At 35.2% G+C, this 25,012-nt stretch overlaps 3 protein-coding genes across 3 annotated transcripts; 2 read left to right on the top strand and 1 right to left on the bottom strand.

The window, feature by feature from the left end:
- Positions 1–3,059: 3,059 nt before the first annotated feature.
- LOC110413397 (cyclin-dependent kinase-like protein) lies at positions 3,060–5,454 on the top strand. The gene is made up of 2 exons (XM_021424173.2): positions 3,060–3,521; positions 3,695–5,454. Exons 1-2 carry the CDS (start codon positions 3,435–3,437, stop codon positions 5,045–5,047), a joined length of 1,440 nt encoding a protein of 479 aa, XP_021279848.1. The 5' UTR covers positions 3,060–3,434; the 3' UTR covers positions 5,048–5,454.
- A 3,167-nt stretch (positions 5,455–8,621) lies between these two features.
- On the top strand, positions 8,622–16,565 carry LOC110426229 (SNARE-interacting protein KEULE-like). The gene is made up of 21 exons (XM_021441444.2): positions 8,622–8,895; positions 9,879–9,937; positions 10,063–10,144; positions 10,323–10,401; positions 10,903–10,953; positions 11,057–11,153; positions 11,370–11,402; positions 11,622–11,747; positions 11,820–12,008; positions 12,101–12,184; positions 12,268–12,366; positions 12,629–12,705; positions 13,080–13,176; positions 13,779–13,904; positions 13,984–14,079; positions 14,244–14,363; positions 14,480–14,557; positions 15,625–15,815; positions 16,001–16,091; positions 16,186–16,275; positions 16,362–16,565. The coding sequence occupies exons 1-21, from the start codon at positions 8,823–8,825 to the stop codon at positions 16,413–16,415; spliced, it is 1,992 nt and encodes a 663-aa protein (XP_021297119.1). The 5' UTR covers positions 8,622–8,822; the 3' UTR covers positions 16,416–16,565.
- A 153-nt stretch (positions 16,566–16,718) lies between these two features.
- On the bottom strand, positions 16,719–20,199 carry LOC110426317 (photolyase 1). Its single transcript, XM_021441557.2, has 9 exons — positions 19,756–20,199; positions 19,028–19,368; positions 18,709–18,949; positions 18,448–18,605; positions 18,336–18,372; positions 18,081–18,139; positions 17,591–17,672; positions 17,431–17,502; positions 16,719–17,166 (listed from the first exon to the last, which is right to left on the bottom strand). Exons 1-9 carry the CDS (start codon positions 20,077–20,079, stop codon positions 16,993–16,995), a joined length of 1,488 nt encoding a protein of 495 aa, XP_021297232.1. The 5' UTR covers positions 20,080–20,199; the 3' UTR covers positions 16,719–16,992.
- Between the last annotated feature and the right edge of the window lie 4,813 nt (positions 20,200–25,012).

The raw sequence follows: 25,012 nt of genomic DNA, 5'->3' as shown, positions 1-25,012 counted from the left end.
CATAATTTTTGCGATGTCGGTCCCATCCGGAAGTTTCCCTTTACCTTCAACTATTCCCAAGTGTATTTTCTTTTTCAGTGTTTCTTTCCCAGAAGACAAGGCAGACTGCGGTTAACGTAAGGAATTTTGAAAGATGCTTTCCGCATGAAGTTGGCACTCGATGAACAGTCTGTAGTCTTGTTCAAGATCTCCAGAATAATGGTGAATTGATCATGATATTCTTTCTTTGGTTTCCCTCACAGATGAGTTTCCAAAATGATGATCAAGGCGATTGAATGGCACGAGAAACAAAAACTTAAAGGTAGCATTTTCATCAAATCAATGCTTAAAGAGACACACTTGTATAATATATATATATATATATATATGTATACATAATTTAAAACAAATTTACAATTTTTTTAAAAAAGGAAAATAGAAGAATCAACCAATTAATTAGTTGGTGCCTGGCAAACTGGGCAAAAGTACCAAAACATGAATGCTGAAGTACTGACTGGCAGAGGTTAAGGGAGGGGGCTAGCAGAGGCCCTTGCCCTCAAATTTTTTAATTTTATTTTTATTCTTTAAAAAATTTTACAAATTTATCTCTGTAAATATTAAATTTTTTATTTTCGTCTCAAATATGAAATTTTGATTTCAGCACTATTAATTAGTGTATCCAAGAATCAAACACACCAGCATTCTCATTGAATCATTTGCATTCAAATTCACCCTCCTTTGATATCTTGAATGTAAATGAACCCCCTTGAAGACAGTTTTAACATTTAATGCACAATAAATTTCATTTTTATCCCCAAGAGTACTTCCTAGAGCCAAAGATCCATTTCTATTTTGTTGAGGTAGAAAAACTCAAAAGTGAAGAACTTTAATTAATTAAAATCTGGTAGCAAGTATCTTATCCCAATCTGCACCCACTCCAACTACTTGAGTTCAGTTTAACCACCTGTTGCCAACTCTTGTTATATAAATACAGCCATCGATTGTCTTTCTATTTCTACAAGAACTGTTTCGACCTAAATTGGAATGCCTCTATTTTAAGGTCTCGTGAAGAAATTGGGAATGGACCAAACAATTCTGTTTGAAGGTTAAGTACAGTAAATAACCAATATAACTATTGAATATGGAAATTTTAGGAAGACGCCACACTGCACTGCTCTCCAAGAAAAGCCCCTAAAACTGAAATTGGCTTTTGCCCATTGACCTGTTGCCCTGCGTGTTCGAGAGGGCAAATCGTGGTGCATGCTTTCGTTGCCTGCATGTCTAATAATGACCATGACCACGGATGGCATGGGCCTCTTGGGACCATGACTCATGACTTGGATTTTAGAATTGTTCTATCCTTTCTTCTCTTCCCTTCCTATTTTCGTTTCTTAAAATAGTTGTACTAACTTAAATCTTTGCTAGTAAATAAGGACAAATATTGCTTTTGTTGAGTTCACAAAACACTATTGCTATACTGACTAGTAACTTATTCGCCAAACGTCTTTACTATCTGTAAATAACAATGACTGCACATTGTTGCTGCATGTTAAAATATCTGATCCCCTTTAGACGTTAAAAAAAAAAAAACCTTAATTTTTTATCATTCTACTTTCAAAAATAAAAAGGTAACACAAGTCTCTCCACAATCCTCTACAATGAGAGAAATTTAATTAATGAATTATCTTTCTGCATGTCCTGGTAATCAGGCCTCAATAATAAGGACAAAACCATTAATAAAAAAATACCAAAGTGAAATTGGTTTAATTTAGACAAGAATAAAGTGGGTTTGATTTTGAGTGTGAAAGGATTGGTGCGCCATTATTTTCACTTGCTGCATCATTGCAAGTAAAAGTTTGGCCAATTTGCCTTTTCAAAGGGGCAAGACGAACTGTGGCCATCATGGGCAATTAATCTTTGACATTGCGGCTATTGCCATTATCATTTAGACGACTCGGTTTATTGGAGGAAAAAACCCCAGTAGCCTCATTAAGGAAAAATTAAAGAATTTGCCAATTTTAAAATAATAGGGATACAGGGTTGTAGCATTTAACACTGTGATGAAAACTAAAATTTACCTACACCGTGTAGAAGTTTTATCCTTTTTTAAAAGAGTATACTAATAAAGGAATATAAAAAGGAAAAATAGACAAGGTAGGGGGACTTCGATTCTTACCCATGTGTCCATTCTTTCGGCACCCAAAAAGAGAGAGAGAGAGGGAATTGGAATTTCTAACCTCATTCTCTTAACCAAGGGCAATAGTCGCCAGCTCAAATCTTAATTATTAATTATTACCTTTTAAATTTTAAAGAATTCATTTGATTTCAATTATTTTATCATGATAATAATCAAATAGATGTAATAATTAAGCATAATCGGTAATAAATCAATAAATTATATATATTAGATATATATCCGGCCTACAAAATTATAGCTCTCATATTAAAATTCAATGCATTTATCACATTGAAGTCAAATTTTCTCCATTCTTTCTTGGCCGTCATCGTTTGATTCTTTTCATTAAGCGATATTGAATTAGTTGAGTATATTCCATTAGAATCGTTTAACTTAAATCTGTACTTGGAACCTAAATTTAAACCGGTCATAATAAATATCTTTCATCATTTGGTGCGTGGTGATCTTAGCTAACAGCGCCATAAATGAATGCAACAAGATTATCAACTATTGGTCATGAGATTGGACTCTGGGCATGCACATCCATGTCATTCCCCTTCATTTTTTTTGATCATTATCTTTTAATTCATGGTCTCTCTTATCTCACTGAAGCCTTTCCTAAACCCAAAATAAATATTTAATCAGATTGAAAGTGATAGCATATCTAACTCGGGGAGAATCCTCACATCATAAAAAACGATGGCTATGTTGGTTAAGGTTTATATTCAACCACTGTATACCTTAATTATTGCAGAATTTGCAATTTTACTATGATATTTAATGGAAGGTGGATTAAACTAACTTTAGAATCCTACAGAGGGGATAGGGATGCCTTTGTCTAGCTTTGTAAGGTTTGCTTTTTCCGAGTCTTTATTATTTTCCAATCGTGGTCTCTGACGTGGCTCAAGGGCCAAGAGAAGAGTTGTGTAAAGCTGGGGATATTCATGCACTAATGTCTAACTCTAAAACAATGCACTGTCCATTCCTTTGAGTATTTGACCGCGCATGGTAATATCCCCTTCACACGTTGTAGAAGGAAAAAAAAAAAAAAGGTTTTCATTGACCGAAAATGTTTTTCATTCTGCAAACCTCTGATTCACAACCATGATTACAACACGACGAAATATCAAACCGCTTAGAAAATGAAAGAAAACGATGAAACAGAGTGAAGAAAAAAAAAAGAAAAAAGAAAAAGAAAAATCCTACATATTTGGATTGTGTGTCTCATGTCAGTAAAAACCAAATAAAAGAGACCAAAATAGGAGATAACCAAAAAAGCATGGCTCCTTCCTCTTCTTCTTGTTCTCCTTCTTCCTCCAAATCTCCTCCTCCTCCTCTCCCTCACCAGTCTCCTTTTTTCACCCCTGTAAGTTCCTTTGCGATTCTGTTTTCCCTGTTTGTTTCGCGAGAAACATAATGGAATCAAGTCACAAAATGAAAGGGATAAATAATTACTTTTTAATTGGGGTTTTTCTTTTTTGAAGCTTTGGCTGATGAAAAAGTTTGTTTCTTTTGCTTTTTCCTTGCTTTGTTTTGCAGATTCAAGAATGTGAAAGAGAGGAACGAGAAGATGCTACCCCGTGTGTAAGCACGGACAAAGGGATGACTCCAAAGCACCTTGCAACACCCCTCCATAACAAAACCATTGGAAAAGCCAACGCCAGGAAACGTCCAGAATCTGGGGAAAATGGTGGCGAAGATGGTTCGGTTTCTTGCAACAAGTGCAGGCCACACTCTAGGGAGAAGATCTCCGTGGTTCCTTTGGACAACAATGGAGTTAACAAGCACTCATTTTCCATGGCAAGTCCTAATGGGATTTTCAAGTCAATTTTCCATTCTTTAACAAGAAAGAGTCCAAAATCTACCGATGTGTCTACAGCCCGAGAAGAGCAGTGGAAAATTGCTGTTGCTGAACTGTCACACAAGCTTATTCAAGCCACAAGAAAGAGAGATGAAGCATTACTGGAAGCTTCTAGGTTGAAATATTCCATGGCTGAGCTTGAGAAGAAGCTTAACAAGCTTGAAGTGTACTGTCATAATCTGAAGTCTGGTCTGGATGAATGTAACAGCAACTCTCCTTACAGAATTGGTAAAGGTCATAATATTCATCAAGTGAAGAATCAAAATGGAGTTATTGGAGCCAATGAACAAGTGATTCAACAATTTTTGGTTTCTGTGTCTGAGTCTAGATCTTCAATCAGGCTTCTAAGTAGATCACTCACCATGCAATTGAGGCACATGGGTGGCAAAGTTTGTGAGAGAATATCCGTCCTTTTACAGCCTTATGATATGAAGATTTCTTACTCGAAGAACCCCAAAACCCTCCTTCTTTACCTTGAAGCTTTGTTGAATAAGGCTTTCTTCGAAGATTTTGAATCGATTGGGTTTCAAAAGAATGCAGTGAACCAAATATTGAACCCTGTTGATCGTTGTGAAGCCAATTACGGGTCATTCAATGATTTACAAGGTTTAACATGGGAGGAGGTTCTGAATAAGGGGACAAGGCATTTCAGTGAGGAGTTTAGCAAGTTCTGTGACAGGAAAATGAGTGAAATTGTGGCTATGTTGGGTTGGAACAGAGCCTGGCCTGAGCCATTGTTGCAAGCCTTTTTTGGTGCGTCAAAGAGTGTGTGGTTGTTGCACCTTTTGGCCAACTCGGTGCACCCTGGCTTGCCCATCTTCAGGGTGGATAAGGGGGTGAGGTTTGATTCAGTTTACATGGAGGATATGGGAGGAGAAAGAGCCAGAAAATTGATTCCAAGCGTGGTTCGGATCATGATCACGCCAGGGTTCTATGTCTATGGCAATGTGGTCAAGTGCAAGGTTATTTGCAGGTACTGCAACAATATGGACAGCAGCTTAATTGATAAGGGTTTAACCCCATCTCCCTAGTGTTTAAACTTAATTAGGTTGAGCTCAAAGTTGAAATCTCTTTTGAATACTTTGCACTTTGTAATATTTTAGTGTTAGTTTATATGTGATAAATGGGTGTTCAAGAGTACTTTTTGAGTTTTTGGGGTGGGGATATATATATATATATATATATATATATATATATTATAATAATAGTATATATTATATTTTTTCCCCAGCACAGTTAAGGGTTAGGGGTTCTTGGATTGAAGTAAAGAATTGGCATTTTCTTGTTAACTTTGTTTTATCTATTTTGAACATTTTTTACCATTTTTCTCCAATAATCTTTTAGTGGGACTTGGCTTTGTGGATAGAATTACCTCAAGAAGTCATGAAAGGGAAAGAAGAGGAGTCTGAAAACCAATGTCACATGTGGATTGGATGCTTATCTTGTGAATGATTTTTGGATCTTCTACTGTTGGTTAGTTATTATATGAGCAATTTGTTGTCAAATTCCCTTCTCCCCATGGGATATGGGTACCGCCAAGTTCCAGCCTTGTGCTCAACAAAATTTTTTTACCTCATATATCATTTAATTTACTCATAATTTTCTCGGGATATAAGGTGTTGTTCAAGATATTTTCCAATCCCCAAAAAGAAAAGCGAAAGAATTGATTATTTAGTATTCAAAGGTGGTGGTATCTTTCTGGGGGCGAAAAAGGCCAGTAAAACGAACCGGGTGAAGGATAGGACAAAGAGTTGAGGACCACTCCCCATTTGAAGAACATTGTCTCTATCGATGCAGTGCGAGAGACCAAGAGTTTGATTATTCCCTCGTTCGGACGTGTTTCCTCATTTTACTCTTTGGCTGTGACTTGTGGTCTGTCCATACTCCCCATCAGTTTTGAGTTTATATCATAACATGGTTGAGCTTTGATAGTAATATAATGTTTACAAACATGTTATTTTCTTGTTAGTTTATTATATGCATGAGAAGTGTTGGTGAGTGTTAAATAGATTAATGTGAATGCCTTTGTCTGCTCAGAAGTGTTAGTTTTTTTGGGTCTACTGTTGCCAGGTTTTGACATCTAAGTTTTTAAATAGTGGTAACATAAGGATTTAGCCCAGCATAGAAAAGTTGCATGTGTAGATAGAGATTTAGAGATTCCCCTTGTTCATTTTGCTCTTTGTCTTTCATCCTTTTTCTTATCTTAGCTACAAGTTAAGATTGGGACAATACTCAAGAAATAGGAGATGCCAAGAAAATGGGAACGAGAGAAAAAGTCAGATTCAACGTTAGAACTTGTAAATATAATGAGAACATGGATAATAAATATTGAATTTGTATTTAATGTATTGATAATATATAGCTTTTATTCACTGTCAAGATATCAAATAATGTCACCTCATTACAAATAAATTTAAAAATTTTGAAGGATTTAAAAATAAATATTACTATTTCATAAAAAAGGAATAGAAACAAATTTTTTCTCTCTCAATAGCTCCCTCTCACCTAATCTCTCTTTCTTCTCCACCTGTTCTTCCTCCCTTAACAACAAGAAATCCAAAACTCTAAGGTTTTAATTTTGATATTTAAAAATAATATTTATTTCACTCTTTTTCTTAATCTATTTTTTCTTTTCCAACATTTATAATCTCCTATTTGATTAATAAAAGAGAATTTAATTTGAACTCAAGTTTAAACTTGACACCATGATTTTAAAATTTATGGTCTGTTAATTTTGATTTTAGAAAATAATGATTTAACTTTGCTTGTTGCCTTTTAGTTTAATTGATTGATATGTCTTGCTGCCCTGTAATTATTGCAAGGAAAAAAAATTAGATGGTTGGGCTTGTATTTTTGTTCACTCATGTTTCCCTTGACCAGGGCTCAGTAGATTTTATTTATTGATTAGGATATGAAGATTTTTTTAGAATCAAAGAGCATAGACAAAAACCATTCAATGAATTTTTGTTTTGAAAGTCTAAGCATTCAATGAAATCTTATCAACTTTTTCACTATGGAGAGTGCTGCCATTACACAAGCAGCAAAAACGCCCTCTCAGAACCCAGACCTTCCTAACCCATGTCCATTAAGTCATGCTAAGACTTGCCTAATCTTTTTTACTCTTAAAGGTTACAAAATTTTACCAAATTTGTTCATGATGGAAAAATAAAAAGATGAGAAGAAGATGATGGAGTTGGAGAGAATAAAAGAAGAGGAGAACAAGAAAAACATTGAGAGGGAGTTGGAGAGACAAAAAATATATTATTTATGTACTTTTTAAAAAAATTATTAATATTTAATTTTATCTTATATATATATTTTAAAAAAATTAATTTTTATTTTTAAGTCTTTAAAAATTTCTAATTTTACTACATTAATGAAATGATACATTTTGATGATTTGATAATATATAAAAACTATACAATGTCAATGTATCAAATATAAATCCATAAATATTTGTTTCTTTGAGTTTCTCTTATTTGATTCTTTTACTTATTTTTTTAATTTTTATAAAATAAATGATAAAAATGAAAATATTAACTAAATGAAAACTTTAATTTTTCTTTTGTTTTGGACGTTGGCTCTTGAGACCTTTATATGTCAAAATACTTACAGTAGGAAATGGGCTTCTGCTCCAATGAGCTTTAGCCAGCTAAAATTATGGGCCCATTTAGAGAAGAACATTGAGAGAAGTGGGCCAAGTGGCTCATTAAAACGATATATTCAAAATTTTACTAATTTTGAAGTTAAACTAAAAATAAAAAATAAAAAAGGTTGACATATTTTTAACCTTAGTTTTTTAATCCAGATTCCGCGCCGTCGACTTCGTTAGTATAAGTATGTATTTAGCCTGGCATAAGTCGCCCTTATACAACTTGCATGAACTGTATTAATTAAACAATAGACTGAATAAATTGATTAACTTTTTTTTTTAATTTTTCTCCTTTGGATTATATCTCTATGTATAATGCATTCCCTACAAAGGCAGATATGCCCCAACAAAGACAATTTTTACTTGGACAAACATTGTTCAACGCCCGACCCAAAACAAATTAGAGAACAACAAAACTTCTTATACAAATCATTCCCATAAAGTTTGAAGGAAAATGCTAAAATACAATATGGCATGTGACTAAATGACATGAGATTTTAATACTATAAAATTGGAAGTTTCTATGACAGTTGTAAATCGAAACTTGTTATTGACCAAAACAAAATAAAAAGGTTAAAGCAAAATGAAACACGCATTTTAATCAGAGTAGAAGCCTCTTTTCTTTATATTTATACATATATATATTTTATATATAATAAGAAAACAACAATAGATCATTTCTAAGGGAAAGAATATCGTAAAACCGAAGAAATCATGAAATTTCCGGACAAGGAAATACAATTACGATCCTCTTCATTTCGTTAATAATGAAATGAATGGAAAGCAAGGTTATAGACGTAATTTTACTCCACGTCGACCACGGTCCATGACCTTCCCCAGGTCCGAGACGGAAACGGGATGTTCTTTTCGCCGTTTCAACATTTGTCTACAGTCAACACGTCACACGAAATTGAAAATTACATATAAGAAAAAAGAAAAAGAATATTTCTTAACAATAATTTCCCTTTCGCCCTTTTTAATTTTTTTTCTTAATAATTAACTTCTAATTGAAGAAAGAAAAAGAAAGGGAAAATAAAAGCTCCATTTCCTTCCTCCTCTCTTTTTCCCTTTCTTTCTGTTCTGATTACTCCACGATCTCTATCTCTCCGGTTCTCCTTTTTACTGGATCGGTTAATCGGAGATTTTGAAAGACGATGTCGTATTCAGATTCCGACTCTTCCTCTGGCGCCGGCGACTACAAGAATTTCAGGCAAATCAGCCGTGAAAGTAACTATTCTCTTCTCTCTTTCTCTCTTTGCTTTAAGTTTCTTGTTCAATCTGGATTAAATTTAATTAATATTCCTCTAATCATTTTGATACTGATCTATCTCGTTTGATAATCGTTAGTAATTCTTTGAAGTTAATCGTGAAATTCAACTGAATAAATTCGTGATTAAGTTGTCAGGTAAGTTGATAATATTCTCAACGATTATTTCAGCAACTAACATTGTCAGACTCGACTGAAGTTTATGCTTTTTAGGAAGACTCTACTTTTTGATAAGAAATTTACTTCAAAAGGAAGAAGGCGAGAAAACGATAAATGTGATCTTTCCATAACTAATCTGCATGAGTGATTGTATTTTTTACATTTTTTTATTTTGTGCACAAAACACGACTGACAAAATGCGAATCACCTCAACATTCAACAATGCTAACTGACAAACCAAAATCAGTTCTAAGACTGTGTTTCATGCTGCATTAGTTGCATCTTCCTTTTTGTCGATTAGAACTATTGTAAGAATGACATTTCTGATGACTAGAAGAGAAACTTTTTGCATGAGCTATAGTTGATTATACTGTATAGGACTTTCTCGTTTGCTTTCTGCTATGAAATTGTCCATAATAGGAATGAGAAATATGAAGAAAAAGAAGAAGTTAAAAACAGTTGCGAATTGTGCTTATTGTGAAAGGTTAGGGATCTTTTGACTAGTGTAATCAAGGTGTGCAAGGTGCTGGACGGTAAGACCTTGTCACTTCCCTTAGGCAAGGTGGCTTTAGTAAGGCACACAAGTTTGATACCTAAGGCTTCATCTATTGTTTACTATACCCCTTTTTTTTTTTTGGTTATTTATTAAAACCAAGGTTATCTTCTTACATGGAGTTTGGTTTTATTTTTTATCAATATTTATATGTATCTATCTGGCATGATCTTGTTGCTGACTGATTTTGGGTGGTTGAACTGATTTAATGATATATATTGCATGTATTAGGATTATTATATGAAATGCTTCGTTCAGCGAAAACGAGGGACTCAAAATCAACTTGGAAGGTATGTTGATCATGTTGTGATTTTATTTTTTGTTATCTATTGGCTGGCTTCTGTTCTGTTTGTATTGTTTATCAGTTGCTAGAAATTCTGTTCTTATTTCTCATGTTGTTCAATCTTCTAAGTAGGTGCTCATCATGGACAAAGTTACAGTTAAGATAATGTCTTACTCTTGTAAGATGGCCGACATCACATCAGAAGGAGTTTCTTGTAAGCTGAGCTTCATATTTTATCTTTTATTTTGTCTACTGTTGCGTAACAATTGATCTAACGGGGCGGAGAATGAAATAATGAATAAGCTGAACCAGAGACATCATCATCTTAAATTTTGAAGGATCTTTCTTTTTTTCTTTTCTGTAAGTTTAGTGATTCTGGTTTTGTTCTGCAGTGGTAGAAGACATATACAGACGTAGGCAGCCATTGCCATCAATGGATGCTATATACTTTATTCAACCAACCAAAGAGAAGTAATATATCTTCCCTTTAATGAGTTTCACTTATTAAGTTACTCTTTAGCTGTGGAGGTATTTTCCCTTTTGGGCTGGGGTTTCGTGTAGGGATTGCATTGTATTCTTTTGTTTTTTTTAATCTTTTCTCGTACTTATTTTGTATTTACAGGAGCATAAAAAATCATCCACTTTTCAGCAGTTGCAGACACCATGTTGAGCATTTTCCCTTGTTATGCATACATTTATAACTTTTCTACCTATTTCTTAGATGACCTCAAGTCATACTTCCAATATCAGAAATTAAGCTCATTGAAGCTTTATTTTATTCTGCTTTTTACTAAATTCCCATTTAGTGTAGATGTATGGATTAATATATGTTTTTTGCACAAGATGTAGTTCTGTTAGTCAGTTTCAAAGGAATCATTTGTGTCATATGTATATGCTATAATGTCAGATAATCCTATTTCTCTTGTGGTTTTTCCTCTCACCCTTTATATCTTCACTTATTTACTTTTGCAGTGTTGTTATGTTCTTGTCAGACATGTCTGGAAGGACACCCTTATATAAGAAGTATGTGAAAGACTTTTACTTAGTATTTGTGTGGTTATACCTTCTGAATTCAGAGTATATTACAGCTTCTGATATGTATATGTTTTTATTTGGTATGTGGAAGGGCATTTGTTTACTTCAGTTCACCTATTTCAAGAGAATTGGTTGCTTATATAAAGAAGGATTCAAGTGTCTTGCCTCGCATAGGTGCATTGAGTGAGGTGGGTTTGCTTGCTATGGTACTTGTTTATTATTTGACTTGTGGTGAATTTATTTGTTGATTGGCCATTGTGCTTGAAGCAATCTGCATCCTACAAATTACTCACAATGTTTTCTCTTTTCCCTTTCTATCTGTCTTTTTTATTATTATTATTATTATTATTATTGAATTTTCAGTGGGTGCTGATTTTTTTTTTTTTTTGTGTTGGCATATGTAGATGAACTTGGAGTACTTTGCAATAGACAGCCAGGTATATGAGTTCATATAACCATTCATGTTTCCTATCTTGGGAAGAAGATTTGAGTTTTAAGCTAGGTTTCTCATGGCATATGATCAAGCTTATATGTTTCTTTATCTCTATCTAGTTTGAGCTGATATGACAAACTTTGTCTGATTATTGTTTTTTCCAATTGATGGTAATGGCTTATCAGCACTGTTATTATGTTCACTTTGATTTTTATCACCACAGGGTTTCATCACTGATAATGGGAAGGCTCTAGAGGACCTTTTCGGTGATGAGGAAAACACTCGCAAAGGTGATGCGTGTTTGAATGTGATGGCCACCCGCATTGCTACAGTTTTTGCTTCATTAAGGGTATATGCCACGGTTTTTGAATCTTTATTCTTTAATGTATTGAAAAGTTTCTGAGATGTGTTTATTTGTCAGGAGTTTCCTTTGGTGCGCTACCGGGCTGCCAGGTCTCTTGATCCAATGACCATGACTACTTTCCGTGATCTAATTCCTACCAAGCTTGCAGCTGGAATCTGGAATTGTCTTATGAAATATAAATCAAATCCTAACTTCCCTCAGAAGGAAACATGCGAGTTGCTCATTCTCGATAGATCTATAGATCAGGTTTGCATGTTAATGTTGGTTGTAAGCTAATGAAATGTGCATTGCATACTTGTCCAATTTGCTTACGATAAATGGATAAATTACATATCTAGATTGCTCCTGTCATACATGAGTGGACTTACGATGCCATGTGCCATGATTTACTGAATATGGAGGGGAATAAATATGTGCATGAGGTATGTTCCGTCGTTAGATTATTTGTGTTCTCTTGAATTCACTGCAATTTTTTTTTTGTATATTAAGCAAATATACTGTATAGGTTCCAAGCAAAACAGGAGACCCTCCTGAGAAAAAGGAGGTTCTTTTGGAGGAGCATGATCCAATATGGTTGGAGCTTCGCCATGCACATATAGCAGATGTAAGTATGGTGCTTTTATACCTTTTATACACAGAAGTAATTCTATGTTGTTCTGAATCTTCATTTCCCTTACCCATGTTGGACTCTTATCAGACATGTCAAATTGGATGTGGATATGAGGTCTTGACTGCCAAATATAAGGAAAAAATTCAACAAAATTGAATGCATCTATGTCAGACCCATACCCATGTCCAGTACTCCTGAATCTGAGCAAAATAGCAATTAGTATTGAATGCTAATTGACCCTTGGGTGTATTCTTAGGCTAGTGTACGGTTGCATGATAAGATGACCAATTTCGTATCAAAGAATAAAGCTGCACAACTTCAACATGGTTCAAGGTTGGTGTAAATGTTGTTTTTACTTTACTTTATTCATGATATGCATGAAAGTTCTAGGGAATATACGGTCTTCTCACCTTGCACCTTCTGATTGTTTCATCAATGTTGTTAAAATGAAAAAGTTATTCATCATTTGATCCATTTTGTAGAAAATTATTTCAACTGATTTTGAAACTTTATCATATGGTTCTGTGATTCATTATTTAATTATGGAATTGCCAAGTAGTTACTGATACTGAAATGCAACTGCTGAAAGATTGAGTGAAATATTTTACATATGATGAAGCTATATATGTTGTGCCTAGTGAATGTATTTGGATTTTTAACTATGTCACCAATCCCTTCTCTCACCTTAAAATTCAACATATTTGTAGAGATGGCGGTGAACTTTCAACAAGGGAGTTGCAAAAAATGGTTCAAGCATTGCCACAATACAGTGAACAAATTGACAAGCTCTCCCTTCACGTAGAGGTTAGCCTCTTGTCTGTGTTAAAGCATGAAATTATTTGCCACAGATTTCCATCTTCAACCCCCTGTTGCAAAGAGAAGAAGCTATCTATTTTTGTTATTCTTCTCTATGGTACCGGCCTTTTTTATTCCTTTGAATGATCAGATTCTTTGCCATACTTTCATTTAATTTCTAGATGCTACTTTTTGATACTTATGCTTAGCTTTGTAGCACCATTATTACTATTATATTATATTTCCTCAGTCTGATATCCAATTTTCATTAAATCATAATAAGTGAAGCAAACATTTTAAATGTTTGGATGATTCATGGGAATCTTCAATTTTTTTTTTTGTTCAAGCTCTGCATGTTTTATCAGACTGATACTATCTCTTTCTGTTGACATGAATAGACACTTAACTTATAATTTACCTTACATTCATGTCTAAAAGCAGCCAATGTTTGCCTAAATAAGATGGAGGTTAATGTTTCAATCTTCATGTGTTAAATATCCAATTTCAGATGTATGAACTATGATATTTGATAGCTGAAAGAAATGTACCTGATTATCAAAGATATATTATAGGCTCCATTACTTCATGCAGATTTGGTTTTATAATTGCAGATTGCTGAAAAAATCAACAGAATGATCAGGGATCAAGGGCTTCGAGAGCTTGGGCAACTGGAGCAAGACCTTGTTTTTGGTGATTTAGGAATGAAGGATGTAATTAAATTTTTGACTACAAATGAGGTAAGAAATTTCACTAGTATAAATGGATATATTCTACTTTGTCAATGTTTCTAAAAACTATAAATACCACTTTTTGCAGGAAGCATCTCGTGAAAATAAGTTGCGCTTGTTAATGATTCTTGCAGCCATTTACCCTGAGAAGTTTGAGGGCGAGAAGGGTCTTAATTTGATGAAGGTTGCTGCATTTTATCTCGTTTTTTCCTTTCTGTTTCATCCCTTCCCTTCCTTCCTCCCTTCCTACTCCTACAGGATTACAACACTGTTCTTTTCCTTTAGGGATTTGAGTTCAAGCAGGTTTCTAATTATGTTTCTCCAAACTGATGCTTTAATTTCTTTCAGTTAGCAAAATTACCACCTGACGATATGAATGCTGTGAATAATATGAGATTGCTTGCGCCATCATCAGATGCCAAAAAAAGTTCAGCAGGGGCTTTTTCTTTGAAGTTTGATATTCATAAGGTAAATATTTTTCTAGTTCAAAATCTGCTTATGATGGTTGATCTGGTGTTGCTATTTGCTAATAAACATGGGTTCTTTTTCTTCTTTCTCTGCTCTTTTGCTCATGAATCTGCCAGAAGAAGCGCTCAGCTAGGAAAGATCGTAGTGGTGAGCAAGAAACCTGGCAATTATCACGCTTTTACCCTATAATAGAGGTATGTTTAGACTTAGGTTTGTTCTTTAGGGACCATTTTTTTTAATATTGGTGACTGGCATAATATCTGCCCTTTAGAATAACGTAGATGTTATATCTTGTTTTGAACAATTAATGATGTACTATTATTTGATATTTTTGGGGAAGTTCATGTTTTGGAGGCATTGGTGGGAAAACTATCATTTTTTATGTATGCTGGTTTTTGTTTGCGAGAATGATCGAACCTTCTCTTTGTATTTACTTTTATACCAAGTCCAAACCTCCAAAATATTGCATAACAACTAATAGTACATCTCAACTCAACTCAATTAAGTGCTGATTCCAAGTTTTTTTTTATTTTAGGAGGTCTATTATTTTTCATGTATTTCCAAATCTTTAAGCAGTTTTCTTATCTCCTTCTCGGCCCATTAGAGAGTTGACTAAATCTGCATTTAGTTGTAAGTTACTAAGTTACTGCCTTAGGCTGTTAAAAATTTCCTTAGCTTCAACTTAAGAGAATGAGATCTCTGAGTCACTCTTTGTTGATGGCATCTGTTTTTTAACACACAAATCATTGAGCTGATTTTGAAGTGATTCAGGTTTGCATTAGCTTATAGTTTGTATTATTTTGTTAAGGAGAAAGTTTTAGTTTTCAATTAAATATATGTGATAAAAGGCAATTATAAGCCAGGGTAGCAGTGCCATAATCTTTTTCTTAGTCCTGTATTGTTTTTAAATATGACCATGATGTTGGATACTTGAGAAGATACAACAGTACTACATGGAATTTCAAACCAATTTAATATTGCACTTTTTTTTCCTTATTCTTCAACTTTTTGGGTCTTCTAGGGAGTAAAATGAAGCATAGGATTCACTCTTATTGTGAGAAGGATTTTATATTAATTCATTGGTAATAACTAAGCTTCACTGAGTGATTATTATTGCAATTGTCTTGTTATATAGTTACTCCTACATCTTGCAACAACTTATTCAAGAGGTAAAAAGATAGTATTGCAAGTTTGCATCTATCATTATAAGAGTTCTTGGCAGAATGGATTGCTAATACATGTAAATTGTTTTCCATTTTAGGAGCTTGTTGAAAAACTTAGCAAAGGAGAACTATCAAAGGATGATTATCCTTGCATGAATGATCCTAGTCCGACTTTCCATGGCACATCTCAAGCTGCATCTATACATGAAGCTCCAGTTGCTCATTCCATGAGATCGAGGAGGACACCAACGTGGGCTCGGCCTCGGGGCTCAGACGATGGGTATTCAAGGTCCTGACCATATACCTAGCAATTGCCTTTATATTCATTCTCCTCGTGTGCTGTATCAATCAACCATGATGTATGACTGTTTTAATCGATCAATTCCATTGTCAGAACTGGCATGCATTATCCTTGTGCTTTGTTATCCTTTATGCTATTTCAATTTTAATGTTTGTTTTCCCACTTTATCTCAGTGATTCGGTACTAAGACAGGTGTCCAGTGATTTTAAGAAGATGGGCAAACGCATTTTTGTGTTTATTGTAGGTGGAGCTACAAGATCCGAGGTATGAAAATTTTATGATCTGTCTCCAAGACCATGAGATTATGATGATTGCTGTTTCTGATACTTTGATCTCCCGAAATGTTCTTCATGTACAGCTAAGAGTGTGTCACAAGCTTACTGGAAAGTTGAACAGGGAAGTTGTGTTAGGCTCAACAAGTCTAGATGATCCTCCCCAGTTTATCACGGTATTAATTTTTCCAACACCTATGATTTTCTCATTCAACTTTGCAGAATTCTTGGAAAGCTAACTTGGTATTGTCATGATCTGCAGAAACTGAAGCTGCTGACAGCACATGAACTCTCCTTGGATGATCTGCAGATATAAAGCTGGTGGGGTAGGAAGCTCCATCCTGATTTGTAAACATAGATATGTCATTTTATTAATACCCATTTTTTAACATTCAATGGAATATGTCTGCCTCTTGACTGTAGTGGCTATGCCCTTTGTGATCAGCGTCACAATTTTTACCTGGCTCCTCTTTCTGGTTGTGTATTGTAACTGAAGTGCCGGAAGCCACGAAAATTCAGGTGTATAATATTTAGTGTAATTGGTAGGGGAATAACTCACTGGGTTCTGAAATTTGAACATAGTGAAAGCCTTAACTGAATTTTTTATGAAAGCCACCTCTGATGAGAAAAGATTTCTGATGCAGCTAAGGTTCACCTTGAACAAATCTTTGGTACAACCAATGATATGTAGAGATCAACGATTTGTTAAAAGTTTTAACGATTACGGGGACGGCAATGGCTTGCACGTCATCCCAAATACATGGGTTAGTTGGATATAGGTGTGGAATTTAATTCTAATCTAAACCAATGCCTCCATTGGGATTATCAGACTCCTTCCAGGACGAACACTCCGGCGGAGTGGAAAACCTAGAACCTAATTTCGCAGATGTTAATTAACGGCGTAGCTGTTTCTTCATTTGACTGTGCTGGCTTTCTGCCTTTCTCTTCTTAGTTTCACCCACCAGCCTTTTGATGTATGCAATGTATCCATCAACATCGAACTTCCTTTTGCATCCAGCATAGTTCATATAGCGTATTTTCCCAAAAACAGGTCGCTCTCGCCATCCCTGAAGACCCATATGAAAATGAGGCTGGCATGAGAAAATATTTTTATTCATAATCAATTTCTCTTTTTCCAAACAAAGAAACCATGCTTTTCTAATTCCTATTTCTGTTCATTTTCCATATCTACATTAAAGCCTTTTTAACTGCATTGCTTTGATATTTCCGAACCAAATGAAATCTTGTCCAAAGAACCAAAGCTACCTTTACCTATGATAATAATACTCTAATCAACGATAGGACACATAACTAAAACCATAAAGACAAACCTGGTCATGCACGCCACAAATTGACCACATGCAACCAACATAACCATTTGGATCTCTCCCATCTATTTCATACTGCAATAAAGAGTTTCATGTCAATAAAGAAGATGGCACTTTTGTACTAACATCTTGTTAGCAAAATATAGCATTTTACTTGATTTACCTTGTCATTCAGGTGAATGCATATTTCAATGGCCTCTTTAGGTCCCTTTGTCCACTCAAGAATCTTCTTAGCCCAGTACATACTGCTCATGATTTTGAAGTTCTTAACAAGGGGGATTATTATTAACAACAATGCTTAAAGAATATGAGCTACATAAATCAAGCAATGCTTACTTTAGTCATACTGAGAAACCCAGGAAAAACATAAAGACAAATGTTAAGTCTAAAAAAGTGGCTGTTGATTCCTATAAATAACAATGAATGCATTAAAGATGTTTAATTTTCAGGATATGCTGCATGTTTACTCCTCTAATCTGCTTCCCTCAAAATTTATCCAGCCAATTGACTGATTTTGTAGTGCCTTCCAGTTTTATCTTATTATTGGATTCATTGCCAACCCTTATCCATGTCAAATAACAGAAAGCAAGAATGCAAACAACATTCTCAACTTGAAAAGAAGAAAATGTTAAATTCATTGTGAAGTCACTTGCCGCATAAAACCATGCATCTTTCCGAAGTGAACCATCTCCAGCTGCGAAGAATTCCAGAGCTGAAGGTTGTGATACAATAAACAAAAAATTAGATATGACAACAGGGATGAGCAAAGCTAGCTTAGTTGAAGTTCACTTCATGCATCATCTCATAACGCCAAAAAAATGTTCCGCAATATATATATATATATATATATATATGGAAACTTTCAAAGTGAACCATGTAATTCAAAATTTCACCAACAATTTGCTTACAGGATCAGATGTTTGTGCCTTTTCCAATTGCTCCATCCTACACATTCAACAGGCATTTGAGCTTCACTTAGCAAAATAGGGACAATATTGCACTACACAGAATACCACTCACGTGTAAACATGTTCTCGTTTATCAGAGGCATGGTCCATCAAGGTCTTACGTGCCCATTCCCACGCCCCCTCTAATGAATCATAATGAGGCTGATAATAGCAAAAGTTATCAGCAAGTTCTCTGCGAATGATTAACTCCTCTAGAAAGGTATCAACTGCCTTCAGAGTAGTAAGTAGATGAAAAATTAAACCACAGATCAGATATAACAAACAACTAGCGAAACAAAGCCACAGGATGATTTGAGATTCAACTGCAACAAACCTGAGCATGAAGTTTTCGAAATCTACGTGCCTCTAAGGCACATCTCTGTCCAGAAATCTGCCCAAAATGAAGATATGGTGACAGACAAGAGAGAGCTCTGGGTTTTAAAGGAATATTCCGATCTGTAGAATAATTCTTCAACCTTTTTGTCAAGAATCCATCTTTGGTTCCCATCAATACTTCCATTGCTGCAATTTCTCCTGGTTCACACCATTCAATTTCAGGTACTTCTGCCCCTTTCCTAGTCACAGGAAAATCAGCATTACAAACCCAAACAATCTCAACTCAATTCCACCCACATATAGATAAAATATCTGACCTCAAAACATCGGCAATGAGACTGTCCCAATCAATCAACTGATTCATTGCATCCCATTTCTTGTTTGGTGGTTGCAATGTAGGAAAGTCAGTTAAGTACTCGGGAAGCAGTTTATTTATTTTACCCCTTATCGTCTTTGCACTATACTCCAACTTCTGTGATGCAACCCAAACAGGAACTATATTGTGGGCATCAACCTCATGTACGGTCACTGAATCACTCACCTTCTCACAAATTTTATCTTTACATTTTCGAATCTGCCTTAACGGTGAGAAATCTGTAACTAAAAGTGACGCCCCACATTCTTCAAGAAACTTCGGTATTGTTTCTTCAGCCTCTCCCTAAAAATCCAGCATATATAAACAGCTAAGTTTTGGTACCCAGCAGAAAAACAGAGAATTTCACAGGCTTCTATTCTCATTACGCAAGAACAATGCTAATAAAGTCATCCATTTCAGACAATTTTTCGTAAGTTTCATTCAATGAACAATCCCTACACAAACTAAACAAGATTAATAGCATAATTTAACAAATATAACTTTCAAAATTTCACCTTTTCCTTGAACATTCAAACAAATCGGTACCCATAGTTCTAATAAGAGTTTCTTCTTTGTGAACACTTTCTTCTAAAAACGACCATAATTGTAAAACCCAAAGGAAAAAGAGTTAAAAATGCAAATACAATAAAGAGGTTATCTTCAAATGCATACAAAAAAAAAAAACCTTACTTGAAAGAAAAAAAAGGGTATCTGAAGAATGTCTTGAATACTTCTTTGCAGTTCGCTTAAACCTTTCAACATGAACCCTAGTTGCCTTGCTTTAGCCCCCAAGAATTGATCAAAAAGATTGAAAGCTATAGACACAGGCACATTTGCCTTGTTGGCTTGATCAACGGCGTGTATCAAAGCCCAGTTGTCTTTTAACCGTTGATCTCTAAACATCCAGTACACCACGGGACCTTTTTTCAATGACTGTGACCCTTCCTTCAGGACCTGGATCCGACCCAGGGGTAGAGATTTTGGGTCGGTTGATGGTGAAGATAGACAAGCCATGAAGAGGGTGAAGAGAGAGCGAAGCGAACGGCGTTTACTACAGTGCGCCAGAGAGGGGAGGGCACAGGTTAACAAGGCGGGGGTTTGAGGAAGAAGAGAAATTGGAGGGAAGCAGCCAACCAGAAACAGTAGAAGGTTGTGGTTTTCAAATGAGATACGTGGACCAGTTAAAAACTTGACACGTTTCACAAAACCATTTGTTTTTTTATTTTATTTTATGGGTTGTTGTGGTGGCGGCCCAAGAAAGTTCCCTATTCAGTTAGAGCTTCCACTTTACGAGCCTTTGCTTAAAGATGAAGTTTAAAATATTCGTATGGTTTTTGCTCGGAAGACATATCACTACTCGGAAGTGGAGCTCATGTCCAATATGTTTATGTCTGCCCCTCATAACACCCCACAAACGATATGCCAAGGTCCCAAAATCAAATGCACCAACACTACTTTGAATTTCTGAATTTGGGTTCTCTTATCTATTTCTAGTTCATGCATTTTCTTCTCCAGCTAGTAATGGAGTGATCAAACGGATCTTTTCGGCATAAACTCTTCATCTTCAATGAAAGCCATGTCCTTAACTAGCACTGCAATTCTGAATCTGAAGGTTGCTGTAAAAGAATAATGGCGGTACCACTGCCGCAGCAATTAACAAAAGGAATGATACTGCATCGCTGAGCATTGCTTTCACAGCCCCACACATATAGCTCACGGCAATGAAATGAGAGTGAGAGAAATTCATCTGTTTGACTAAATTGCTGCTGGGTGCTCCCAGCTTTGTCTTCATCTTTGTTTAGTTGGCTGGACTTTCGGTTTTTAATGTTGTCACTTGTCATGCATTCAGCTTTGATGTAAGACAGCTTTCAACTTGGGTAAATTGATGAGAAACGATTCAATTTTTCACATGATAACCTATTTTGAAAGATTTTATGAAAGCGGTTAGAGTGTGGGTTTCGATTGTTGACTAAAAAGGCGTATTCATGAATAAAACCTGATTCTTGAGCTTCACCGCTAAAGATCTCATACTTGTAGGTGCCTCCACTTATAGTTAGACATTTAGCTTTCAGTCACTTTCAAATTGCTAGATATTTCTCAAGCTTTTCCACATTTGATCTTCTTGTCGGTTGCACTTGGGCTTGAGAGGTTTTTCAAAATCATTCTTGATTTCTTCGATGAAACGAAGTCATGATTCCTGGATACCATTGACAGTTATTATTTTAGTTTCTGTTCTTTTGGCTGCTTTGCTTTCTGGTTTCTCTTGTTAGATTCATTGTCAGTTTTCCATTGACTAAAAACCCCCACAGTCCTGAATTAATTAGCAGATGATGGATTTATTGACGAGTTCATCTTTCATGATTACCAATTACCTGCAGACCCCGCCCCGCCGATTAAGAGGCAGCACGGAGCGTTGGTGTTACTGTAAAATGTTGGGAGCATTCGAAACTTAAGATTAAGCTGTTGTCTTGTCTGGGGGATTACTTTCACCTCAGAGTTTGCCAGGAAACAGTCAAAAGCTTTTTAGTCCATGGAAGAATTATGAGATTTAGGTAGAATTTTGTCTCCCCTACTTTCCCTGTTGGTGATATTTTCATCAAGCCATTTTAATTTCCGGGTATTGACTTGTTTGAATAGAGACCATTAGAAACTTTGTTCATCTGATATATGTAGGATACAGCCTTCAATGCTCCAAAGACTACACAGCCGCACTTTCTCTGTATTTGTTCATTTGTTTTATACAGAAACGTAATTAGCCATCAATCCAGTTTTTCCCCCGACCGTTATTGACGTCTACCTTGAAGAAAACGAAGTCATAAATCAGAATCCACCACATCTTCTGTGGAATTCCTTAAGAAAGTGAAAGAACGTACTGTACCATTTACGAGGAAAGCAGCAGTACTTGATTCTACTTATTCCCTAGTTGGGCTTTATTCTCGGGTTCCATTATTCATATTTAGGTTAATTCCCTTGCTGTTTTCCTGTCCGATGCCGATAAAACCCCCGAACCTGAAAACAAGGTCACATCATCAAAATTGTCAGGTAAGGTCGTTGCTAAATGACCACTCTGTTGAAACTCTTGAAAGTGCTCCTGCGTCCTGTCACATTTAAACTAGATAGAGATTCTGCTCCCTCTCGTGGTAATCCTAGGGTGTTGAAACCCAAGGCAACCTACCAACACTAAACTACAACGAGTCAAAAATGTTGGGCTTATTATGCTCCTGAAGACAAAAATATGGTGATACAGATAGGTCGTGTTAGTGAGGGTGTTGTTTAATGCATCCTCTTTTGTCTCAATCGCGTTCGAAAGCCAGTCTGCTTGCCGAGAGTAGTATTCACAGTTACTCACAGCTCATAAAACTACAGAATATCAGGAAAACATGAAAGAAAGATTTACATGATACTTCAAACCTTTCATCATAGTCGAAAATCATCAGTATCTCCAAAGAAGAATGACCTTCACGTGTGGCCCCGAAACTGTTTGTGACCAATGACCAAACTAGATGGATATTAGTTTCTCAAGAAGACAGAAGAATATTGCATAATTACATTCTGTTGACAGTAAAATGTGAAATGATCATTTTCTGAACATCTTGAATGACTCAGTCCATCTCAAGTTCAATCTGTTAATTCAAGACCAGCAAACCCTGCTGGAACTGGTCTCCTTCTGCAGCTGCAAGGGCCAGACAGATATTGTTCCATCTCTAAACACCCATATGCTATCTTAAGTAACTCCCAACACAAAATTTGTGGGCCTTGTCTTTTCAAGATTAATCTGTCAATGGAGAAGCTTCCAATGCATTGGCATTTATACAGTGAAGGCCTAAATAACATGAAGCTGAATGTGAACATATAATCTGCATAACTTTTGATTGATTTTACCACCTTCCAAAACTCAATATCTTCTCCAGTTTCTCCCAACAAAAACTTTTTGGTCTGTGGTTGTACGCAAAATAAGATATGTTGGTTGTTGTACTGATAAACGAAGACATTAATCTTTACAATCGGCTTTAGCAAGAAATGACTGACATATCTCAGCTGGAAAGATGCCCTGAGTCATAGATTTAAAAGCATAGATGTCAAGCTTCAGAGTTGTTGTGACTCAAATCCGAAGGACATAAAGTAATAGTAAAAAGAAAAGAAAAAGAACCCACATAAAGAGAATTATTGACTTCCAGCAAAGAATATTAAGCATCGCATCCTAACAAGTTGAGCAAACCAGAAGCAATGTCTTCGAGGAAAAACCAACTACTAGTATCCCACTTTTTCCCATAAACCAAACAAGTCAAAAAAAAAAAGGGGGAAATTAGTGGCAATGGTTGGCAGTCTTTTTAGAATATAATATTGAAAGCTTCTCCTTGTTACGTCTGCTGGTTGCTTCTGCCCCATGTGAGGACATGAAGCTTTCATGGCTTTTTTGTTTTATTTTAATTTTTAACTTTCAAAAAGTGAGCTCATGATTAAAGAATTTGACCCTCATGATACACATTTTGTCCTTAAATTCCAAGTCACGAAACTTTGTTTTCAAATTAAATATGATATTCTGATGGTTAGATTATGAGAACAAAAGGGCCCTCCCTTTTTTTTTCTTCCTTCTCTTTTATGCACAAACAAACCATTATAATACTCACCCCTTTCAATCTCTTGTCCATGTCTAATTTAGCATTCGTTTGGCCCTCGACTATAATCATTTTTGAATTATTCTTCTAAATTTTCAAAAGGAGAATTCATGAATCATGGGAAAACCCAATTTCAGTGCCCCAATCAACGCATAAATTTTTACCCACATCACAAAAGTCTGCTTAATCATTGGAAAAGTATTTCCATATGATTTAAATTTCCATTTTTTGTGCCAAACATGGAAATTTGAGTAATTTTTACATGAACTCCACATATTATTTCTTCACTAAGTTTAACTGAAAGCACATAGTTTGCCTTGATTGCTAGCTGTTATTGTACTTATCAAACCGGGTTTAATGCCGATGACATATTATTATATATGCTAATTCACTTTGCTTGTATGCTAATCTTCTTTTTATTTTATTACTATTAAAATTTAAAAGGTATTTTTTAATTGCTACAAGTTGCCTAATCTAAAAGAGTATATAACTAAAAGAAATCAAATCAATTCCAATAGAGCAGAAGAATCCATAAGAATCTCCTACACATTTTGTGGCTTAACTATATCCGCCACTTTCACCAAATAAATTAATGGTTTTTTTTTCATTTTTTTAATCCTTTTCATTTTAAAATTCTGCACCTCATACTTTCTTTTTGTTTGTGTCTAGTCACATGTAACACATTATTAGTAAATAAATTACCCCCAATTGGTGTAATGCGGAGATATTAAAAAAAAAAAAAGAAAGAAAATGAAATGACTTAAAAGTAATTAAGCCAATCTAATCAAATTTCTTTTGATGTAAGCAATCCAATGAACTAGGAATATACGTACCCACCAAATCTTATTTTCGAGATTTTATACAGTACTTAGCAATGATCAATGGTTCACCTCTTTGTCACAACCTGGCACCCGGCATATCCATCTCTATGAAATGACGAATCTACCCTTGTAAAAGGAATTTCGACTTGATATACAAAGGGTAGCTTCGACTATTGGGTGCTTTAACATTTTAAGGGATATATAGGTCTAAGTCTATGGAAAATCATGGGTCCCCAAATCCTAGCCCTTAATGGAATTTGTATATATAGGCACCCATACAAATAATTATACTCTTTAAAGGAGGAATAATCAAATGAAAGCAACATTGACCGCTTGAAAAGTAGGGGAAAAAAAAGATAAAGAAAAATGTAAAATAAGGGGTTCTCAATCAATTATGCTAATTGAGATTTGCCCCACCAACAAAGCCAAAACCAAGCACTTTTCAACACACCCCATTAAACAAGGTCATGGAACCCCACTTTCCTAGCTACTATTAACTAAATTGAA

The sequence above is a fragment of the Theobroma umbraticum genome, unplaced genomic scaffold (genome assembly GCF_002168275.2).
Source record: "Theobroma umbraticum cultivar Fairchild unplaced genomic scaffold, ASM216827v3 scaffold_30.0, whole genome shotgun sequence".
Lineage (NCBI taxonomy): Eukaryota > Viridiplantae > Streptophyta > Magnoliopsida > Malvales > Malvaceae > Theobroma > Theobroma umbraticum.
Note: the sequence above shows the minus strand (reverse complement) of the source record. Positions and strands in the feature narration are given on the sequence as shown.

What these genes read in the sequence shown, in the direction of transcription:
- LOC110426229 (XM_021441444.2), top strand. Translation starts at nt 8,823, where the DNA reads ATGTCGTATTCAGATTCCGACTCTTCCTCTGGCGCCGGCGACTACAAG. An exon ending in AGGACACCCTTATATAAGAA is followed by an intron (nt 10,954 to 11,056) that starts GTATGTGAAAGA and finishes GGTATGTGGAAG; the next exon opens with GGCATTTGTTTACTTCAGTT. An exon ending in GTGGAGCTACAAGATCCGAG is followed by an intron (nt 16,092 to 16,185) that starts GTATGAAAATTT and finishes CTTCATGTACAG; the next exon opens with CTAAGAGTGTGTCACAAGCT.
- LOC110413397 (XM_021424173.2), top strand. Translation starts at nt 3,435, where the DNA reads ATGGCTCCTTCCTCTTCTTCTTGTTCTCCTTCTTCCTCCAAATCTCCT. An exon ending in AGTCTCCTTTTTTCACCCCT is followed by an intron (nt 3,522 to 3,694) that starts GTAAGTTCCTTT and finishes TTTGTTTTGCAG; the next exon opens with ATTCAAGAATGTGAAAGAGA.
- LOC110426317 (XM_021441557.2), bottom strand. Translation starts at nt 20,079, where the DNA reads ATGGCTTGTCTATCTTCACCATCAACCGACCCAAAATCTCTACCCCTG. An exon ending in CTCATTGCCGATGTTTTGAG is followed by an intron (nt 18,950 to 19,027) that starts GTCAGATATTTT and finishes TCCTGTGACTAG; the next exon opens with GAAAGGGGCAGAAGTACCTG. An exon ending in TTTGTGGCGTGCATGACCAG is followed by an intron (nt 17,167 to 17,430) that starts GTTTGTCTTTAT and finishes ATGGGTCTTCAG; the next exon opens with GGATGGCGAGAGCGACCTGT.